This window comes from Mus pahari, unplaced genomic scaffold (genome assembly GCF_900095145.1).
Source record: "Mus pahari unplaced genomic scaffold, PAHARI_EIJ_v1.1 scaffold_9268_1, whole genome shotgun sequence".
NCBI lineage: Eukaryota > Metazoa > Chordata > Mammalia > Rodentia > Muridae > Mus > Mus pahari.
The window spans coordinates 17642-26731 of NW_018394101.1; the positions used below are offsets into that span (position 1 = coordinate 17642).

The 9090-nt window shown below is 40.4% G+C and overlaps 1 protein-coding gene across 1 annotated transcript in view; it reads right to left on the reverse strand.

Annotated features, from left to right (window-relative positions):
• The window catches only part of LOC110315871 (stefin-2-like), a 4758-nt gene extending 4434 nt beyond the window's left edge, over positions 1 to 324 (reverse strand). The window contains exon 1 of the mRNA XM_021189811.1: positions 259 to 324. Within this exon, the coding sequence (XP_021045470.1) occupies positions 259 to 324 (66 nt within the window). The remainder of the gene's footprint in view (positions 1 to 258) is intronic.
• Positions 325 to 9090: the final 8766 nt, after the last annotated feature.

Genomic DNA, 9090 nt, shown 5'->3' on the forward strand with positions numbered 1-9090 from the left:
GAGAGAGAGAGAGAGAGAGAGAGAGAGAGAGAGAGAGAGAGAGAGAGAGAGAGAGTGGCTTGGCCGATTTTACTCTTGAGACATTAAAAGTTCTCTAAAAGGCTAAATGTTCCACTTGTAACTATATAAATCTCTGAACAAAATCATATATTTCTGGTTTCTGTCATTTCCCACACTCTTAACTCAAGGCCAAAGTATAAATCAAATGTTGGAAGTTTGGTTTGGTATCAAGTCTTTTCCTGAAGTACATCAACTCACCTTGTTAGCAATCTCCTGGATTTCTGGGGTGGCAGGTCTGGCCTCTGAAAGACCTCCAAGCATCATCTTGATGAGTTGCTTCTCTGCTGGCTTGAAGACTGAGAAGAAATGATCCTGTAAGCACTGAGACTCAGGGTTTTAAAGGTAACTGTAAACTCCTCCTCTAATGTACATCTCCACAGTATCAGAGGAACTGGGAAATGAGTGTGGCCTCAGGCAAGTCTTATTGCATCCCTGAGGGGAAATGCTGAGTGGAGTTATGAGGAAATGTGGTTCGGGACGTGAGCAAGTGTGTGTCAGAGTGTCATCCTGTTGTGTCATCTGAGGAAGGACATGTATGACCAGACTTTCTAAATACGTTAAACCTTGAAAAGTTCTTTAAAGAGAATACTTAATATCAAGGCTGGCTGCTTAGGATCCACCCAACTTTATAAAGATAATAAAACGGTCTACAGTGGATTTTACATAGTTTCAAAAATATTTATCCCTATAAAAATATTATTTTTTTCTTTATGAAGAATAAAATAACAAACACCTTCATTTCTTCTGCTGCTGCTATTCATTCTCTTGTTTTAGGTTTTTGGGGGTTTTTGGGGGGTATTTTTTGTTGTTGTTGTTGTTGTTGTTGTTTGTTTGTTTGTTCGTTTTGAGACTTGGTTTCTTTGTGAAACAGCTCTGAGCTATCCTGGAATTTATACTCTTTCCAGGCTGGCTACAAACTCACAGAGATCCCCCTGTCTCTGCTTTCCAAGTGCTTGGATTAAAGACATGCAATTTTTTTTAAAAGAAGGGCTTGTATGTAGCCCAACATGTCCTGGAACTCATTATGAACCTTGAACTTTGTACTCTTCTGCCTCTACCTGCAGAGACCTGAGATTACAGGCTTGGCCTTGAATGTCTGATCCTTCTGTGTCTGCTTCCCAAGTGATGGGATTACAGCCAGTAAGTAACTTTTCATGTAATATCCCAACCATATAAAAGGTAAGGCTATTATTTAGAGGAATTGCTGCATATCAAGAGTGAAGAGCTTGGGATAACAGGTAATATAGCACAGCAAAGGGACAGAGATTTGCTGCTCAGTGATACCTGCCCACTGGGGTGATTCCAAGAGAGAGGGGGGGGGCTGGAGACATGTCAGTTCTGAGTGACAGATCCATAGATATGTTATCTTATTGTGTTCTTCTGTATTTAAACAATTATACACATTAAAATAAAAGTGAAATACACATATCTAAAAACAACCAAAATACTTCTTACCAGGGTACTGTGAGAATCTTTTTTTAAAAAAGAAAGAAACCTGCTGAATTACCTTTCTTGACAACTACAGAACCCAGAGTGTCTGGTAATCTTTGTATAACATCAATTTTTTTAAGGTTTATTCTTTTAATATTATGTATCAACTGGCACACCTCACTGGGTCAGTTTTGTAGAATCTTGTGAGGTTTGACTTACAGAAAAGGAATACAGCCTTCTAAAAAGAAGGAAGGGGACTTGGCTTGAAGATCTGTCTGTTAATAAGTTCTGAGACTTTGGAGAAGAAGGAAACCTAGCTATATACCCAGAATGATCCAGACACACTAGAAGCTTCCTTTTGTGCCCTGTGCTTTCTCCTATACAACCTCTTTGTACCCTATGAGTTGCCCAAGATGGAACTTTGTGGATGAGACCCCATCTGCTGTCATGTGCTCAAGCAGTGCTCCTTGGGTAGACTCTGGACTCCTGCCTACTGACTGTCATCTCATAAACATTGACCTTCAAGCACTGAGAGGCCAGGACTTCAGTAACAGCAGGAACAGTGGCTCATGATTCTGCGGTACGTTTGTCATGGTGAGGAAGGCATGGCAGTAGGTGAGAGGCAGCTGATCTCATGTGTCTGGTGTCATGAAACAGATTGACAAGTGCTGGCTCTCAGCTCATTTTCCCATTTGTGTTCAGTCTAGGACAATGGTAAAATGTCACCTATATATAAAATGGGTCTTTCTACCTCGGTTGACCCAATATCAAATGTGCTCACTGAGGGGCAGATTTGTGTCCAAGGACTTTCTAACCATATCCCATCAAATTTGCAGGATTAACAATCATGATTGTCAACCAGTGATCTAATAAATGATTTTATTGGAGACAGATCTTTACGTTTATGACGCACAGGCTTTCCTTGAACTCCCCATGTATTCCATCTTTACTTTGAACTCATGAGCATTTACATCTGTCTCTCAGATTCTGGTGTCATAAGCATGTGCCTCTGTGCCAGCCACCACTGAACCACAGCTTTAGTTCAGCAACTGCATACCGCTCATTTCGTTAATGATATACATAAGAATATTTCCTTAGCTTTGTTGGAGCTGCATATAATAGATAAAAAATTGGAGGCCAAGGTCAACGCCCTAGAAGAAGTAGTGCTGGCAATAGGGCAAGATGTTGAGAATATTAAGGTTAGGCTAGCTACTAAATGTCATGCCTCTTTCCAATATATTTGTGTCACACCATTACCTTATAATACAACCATTGATTGGGAAAAGACTAAAGCTCATTAGCAAGGAGTTTAGAGAGATACTGATATCTCTCATGACTTGGAACAGTTAAAGGCAAAGATTTCAGATATTTTCAAAAGCCATTTGGACACTTGGAACATTGATGAATTGGCTACAGATTTAAAAAACAACCTAAGTGCACTAACCCCCCTAGATTGGGTTCAATATATAATCCTACTTGCTATTATTATTGGCATTATTTTCTTGGTAATTATTATATTTCCACTCATCTTTAGAGTTCTTCTGATGTCTGTAGCTGCAATACAGCGAGACATTCTGGAACTTCGACTAAAAAATAAAAAAATTAGGGAGAGATGCCACGCCTACTTCAGTGGTGGCTCACAACAGGCCTGAAAACCTGAAAGAGTCCTGAGGAAAAGAGTCTCAAAGAGATTCAGCCTCCTGNAGTCCTGGCATTTCCAATAATCTATATACANGAACCCTATCNGCATGNTAGTATGGTGTATGCTCTCTTTCAATATTATTAATGCCTTTAAAGATTGAATTTATACCATAGGTGAAGTTTCCACTAGTGTTCCAAAGTCCTAAAAATTACTTAAAGCCAGTGTTCCAAAGTCCTGAAAATTCCTTAAAGCCAGGAGCTCAGAATTCAGTAAAAAGGTCACTTTCATATACAAGTATTTACCAAGACCTAGGAAATAGGGGGGTTGTGGTATTGCATTATTCATGAGAAGGTCTGCTAGTGTGGAACCCCCTGGTGCTAGCTTTCACAAGGCTCAAAGGAGTAGCACAAACTGTGACTAAGGTGTGAAATCCTTACCTGTTTTTAGCTGACCCTAGGCAGAACTGCTTTATCTTAACTGTAAACACTGCCTGGCTCCTGTAAGTCCCTTTGAAGTCATTCCTCTGTTTTGTGTCAAGTAACTTCAATGTACTTTGCCTACTGTGACATCCTACCCCTTTGTTCTCTGTGCTTTATAACACTGGTGTTNACTTTATGAGAATACATTCAGTTTTACACCCTCTCTTGTGTGGACTGTCTGTCACTCATTCGCCAAATCCTCACTCACCTGCAACCAAGAGACCCAGTTCCATGCAGATCAGGGACCCCAAGTGAGGCCAGTCCGTGGCATGTGCCCAGTGCTAACATCTGCCAACTTTACATGGCTTGTTCCTGTAACTTCCTTTGCTGATGTTGAGACTCAGAAAATGAGACAGTGGGGATGTAGCACAGTGTCAGAGCTCTTTGCCAAGCTTACTCAAGGCACAAGGTTCAATCCCTAGTACCACCAAGAAAAATAGACTTTCCCAAGGTGGATCATCGAATTCTTCCCCTAAAGACAGACATAAAACCTAGAAACATTGGTCAAAACTTCCTCTTCCCTTTCATGTAGGTTAAAAATGGGGAGCTGTCCTTGGGTATTTGGGACTCCATTTTCCAAAGTGTCCGCTGTCATTTAAATTTTTGATTACATAAGCCTGCCCCACCTTTGTTTGTTCTGCTGTCTGTTGCCATAGAAGTGTGAAACTTAGAAAGAAGATGATGAGTCTCACCTTCTCGCATGCCTCTACATGACATTCATTATAATGAATCATTTTGCACTGTGTCAAAAGTTTGAAATATGCTTCTTTGACACACTTTCTTTAAAAGTTTTTTTTTTCCTTATTAATGTGACAGTGTTTCACTAGAATCTCTGGCTGGTGTGGAACTCACTATGTAGACGAGTCTATCCTTTTTTCTTTTTAATTTAGAGAATACTTTATTAGTTTTTGTAATCAAACCCAAGTAGATAAGACCTTACATATTTATAGATGAGTCTATCCTTGAACTCACAGAGCTCCACATTTCTCTGGCTCTAAAGCACTGAGATTAAAGGCCAGGGCCACCATACATGACTGACAAATTTTGAATGTCAACATCAATTTCTCTGTAGTTTGCCAACTTCAAGAACCCAGTAGCCAGTTGGTTCTGAGCTCTCAGCCTCTCGGGTGTGATTCAGCTGATGTTACAGTTTTAATGAAGTGACTCAACGAAGTCTTTACTTTGTATATTTGCATCCCACTGGTGCTTGTACCCTTGAGAACTTTGACTCATACACACTCCCCACTGGAGTCTCCTCCTAACTAGTTAAGGGAAGTGGCAGTCATCCAGTTAACTGCTCAATGCAGAAATCTGAGGATCATACTTTACCTCCTTTTTTCCAAATATGATCCATCAGACAAAATTGCCCTTTCTTGTTAAAAATAAACAGGTACCCTTTGCTCTCCTCAAGATAGTCAGGGTGATCTTTAGTAAACACAAACTGAATGATGTTCTTACTGATTTAAGGAGAGAGAGAGAGAGACAGAGAGAGAGAGAGAGAGACAGAGACAGAGACAGAGACAGAGAAAGAGAAAGAGAGAGGAACAAAAAATCCAACTTCATACAATGCACTATTAAGTCTTGATACTCAGCCTTTAAATAAGCTTATCTCAATGTAGTTTCCCAGTTGGTGCATGCTAAGTGCTAGCCTCATTCAATTCTAATGAGATATGTCAGGCTCCTCTCCATTGAGAGTCTGTGCACTTGACATTGCAAGACAGAAACCCTTCTTCTTTGGTTCTTCTTCATCATCTCATTATAAATGTTAAATATATGAAGGGATAGAAGGATTAACTTAATTGATTTAATTATTCCATACTGTATTCAGAACCTGAAAACCAATTTCTACTTCATACATTTTTGGGAATGGCCCACAAATATTTTATTTATTGGCTTTGAAAAAGTGTGCCTGTTGGGCTCCACTATGTTCATATCAGCCTTATTCACAAAAGCCAGAAACTGGAAGGAATGTAGATGTCTGTAAAGAAAAGAATGGATACATAAACAGTTGTTCATTTACACAATAGACTACTATTCAGCTATTAAAAACAAGGATATCAGGAATTTTGCAGATAAATTGGTGAAACTAGAAAATAACATTCAGAGTGAAGTAAGCCAGACCCAAAAAGACATGCATGTTATGTACTCACTGATAAGTGGATATTAGCCAAAAAGTACAGAATACCCATGATACAACCAACAGATCCAAAGAATGTAGACAAGAAGGAAGGCCAAAGTGAGGATATTTAAATCCCACTTAGAAGGTGGAACAAATTAGTCATGGAAGACACAAGGGGGAAGGATATTGGTGGGAGAGGGGGAAGAGTGGGGAAAGGAAGGGCAGGTTTGGTATGAGGAGAGACAGGAGACAGGTCCAGAGGGCCAGGAGAATGAATATAAATATCCAACTGCTGGGGTTGGAGGGTGGAGGGTGGGGGTTAGGAGTTAGGGTATGGGTGAGGAGTTGTTGTGTGTGTGGGAGGGGGATCTCTAGGAAGTCCCAGAGACCTGGGATGAGGCAGGCTCCCAGGATTCAGTGTAGGTAACCATAGCCAAAATGCCAAACATTGAGGATATGAAAGTTGAGACTACCACCAGTAGCCAGACAGGATCCCCAGTGAAGGGATGTAGAACTCTCAGCTGTGTCTAGACCATGCTTACACTGATGTTGCCATGTTCCCACCTCGATTATTATGGATTGAACCTCTGAACATGTAAACCAGCCTCAATTAAATGTTGTCTTCATGAAAATGAAAAAAAATGAACTACTTTCTTCTATTAAATGAAAGATGTAGAACTTCAGTGTTTTGCAATTTTAAATTTTGTAATAACTGTTAGAACTTAGATTACCAAAATATTTATTAAGTGACAAAAAAATTTATCTTAGCCAGGAAGGATGTCACATTACTATAGTCCTTGTTATTTGGGGGGCTAAAAGCAAAAAGACCCCTGTACCAAAGAATACTTATTCTAGATAACCAGATGATCAACTATTTTAAAAAATTATTAAAATCTGCAGTAACATCTTTATTTCAAATTGACACACCCACTCCAGTGGAGTATGAATGACAAGTCCATAAGCTTGGCCAGAGTCCTGAGACAAAAATTTTCACAGAAACTGGTCTCATGGAGATCCTTAGCATCCTGTCACATGGATGTGGTCCAAATTTGTCCTTGTGATAGTCGGTAGAGGGTTTTGTGTGCTTTCTTTCAGTATTGTCTTATTATAAGTGCCCCTAAGGAATAATTTGAAAAATAGCCAAGTTAGATTGGGCATTGTCTCCTGGCCTCTACTGGTGTCCCAAAATCTTAGTCAATTGTTGAGCTAACCTTGGGCTTAGAATTTCATAAGAATGTTACTTATTCAAAAAAACGCCTCCAGTGTTGAAAGAGAGATAGTGGAAGAAATCAGGCATTGCAGTTTAGAAATCTCAAGGATGTTCAACAAAGTAAACTTAGAATTCTCATTATGGTCATGTATGGCACTCTACATTACATAATAGAAGAAAGTTGGTGGGCTCTTCTGGTAAATGGAGGTTCCCCACCAACACTTAGAATAACAGCTGAGTCACTCCCATATGCAGAAATTTACGGTGGTCTAGGAAGGAGGTGGGTTGTGGTTTAAGAAAGAACTAGAATATTGTGTTATTCATGGAAAGGTTAGCAAGAATGGTACCTCCCTGATGCATACTTTCTCAAAGCCCAAAAGAATAGCATAATTAGGCATTTACTAAGGGACCCCTGGTAGTGGGTTACACAATAGACTAGAATTGTGGCTAGAGCACGAAGCCCTTGCACCTGGAGCATGAAGCCCTCACACCTGGCTCCTAAGAATAAGCTAACTTTGGATAGGGCTGATTTTATCTCAGTTGTAATCAGTGTCTGGTCCCTACCTCTTTTACGCATGCATTTTTCTGTTTTGTATAAAGAGTTATTATGCATCAGATGACCTCAATGTATCTTGACTGATGTATCACCTAACTTCCCTGTTTTCTTCAGTAATGACAATATAAGTCTGATGCTTACTCAGATTCAGCATTCTCTTTTGTTTCTGTTTGTCACTCACCAACTCCTTGCCTACCTGAGTATGGAACCCTGATTCTCCCCAGCTTAAGGGACCACGACTAGATCTGCCCATGGCATCAAATAACTGTATTTTTTATGTCTCACCATTGCTGCCATGATTTCCAGAACATCTCATTGTTTGTTTGTTTTAGTAACTCATCATAAATATCAACTATGCCTCATCTGTGTGTATTTGTTTTTTAAATCTTTTTTTTTTTTTTTTTTTTTTTTTTTTTTTTTCTTTTTTTTTTTCAAGACACTGTTTCTCTGTTTAGCCCTGGCTGTCCTAGAACTCATTCTGTAGACCAGGCTGACCTCAAACTCAGAGATCCACCTGCCTCTGCCTCACAAGTGCTGGGATTAAATGCATGTGCCACCACTGCCCAGCTTGAAATTGAAGGGAAACGAAATTTAAGATGAAACTTAAGACCTGTGATTCATGTAACTTATGTCAAATAGTCCAGGGAGTTGTTTGTGAGCTTAGAAGCCTGAGGCTGAGAACCTAGCGGAAAAGGCCCAGGCATGTCTGACCAGGCCCGCCGTTAAAACACTCCTGGGGCCGCCTGGCCATAAAGATAAAAAGGGAATGCAGGAACATCTCCGGGCTATCTTGGCTGAGTCATCAGCCACCTGGTCCGGCACCTCCTGCCTGTTGCCCTCCTGACATAGTTTGAAGTTACACATTAACCAGATATTCCACTGACCTAGATAAACTTCCAGTCCTCAGGATTCCTGACTTGCACGTACTATTCTACTAATCATTCTGCTGATGTTTAAATGAGCCAATCATGTGAAACCGAGCCAATTCCTCCTAGCCCCCGACCCTCTCCCTATAAAAAGCCCCAGCTTGCAAGCCTCATGGTCGATTCCTCTGTCTCCTGTGTGAGATACTTATCAGCCCAGAGCTCTACCATTAAACTACCTCATGTGTTTGCATCAAGATGCTCTGCTCTCTCACGTTTCCTTGGGTGGGTCCTTTCCTGAGACTCGAGTGGGGGTCCCCGAAAGGGGGTCCAACAAAATCAATTTTTTTTAACATTTCGTTTGAAATGTGAAAGTCTTTTTTTCTATTATTATTATTATTATTATTATTATTATTATTATTATTATTTTCTTTATTTATATTTCAAATGTTATCCCAAAAGTTCCCTATACCCCCCCAGGCACCTGCTCCCCTACCCACCCCCAGTACTTGGCACTGGACTTCCCCTGTACTGGGGCATACAAAGTTAACAAGACCTAGGGGCCTCTCTTCCCAATGATGGCCGATTAGGCCATCTTCTGCTACATATGCAGTTAGAGACATGAGCTCAGGGGGTACTGGTTAGTTCATATTGTTGTTCTACCTATAGGGTTGCATCTCCCTTCAGCTCCTTGGGTACTTTCTCTAGCTCCTCCATTGGGGGCCCTGTG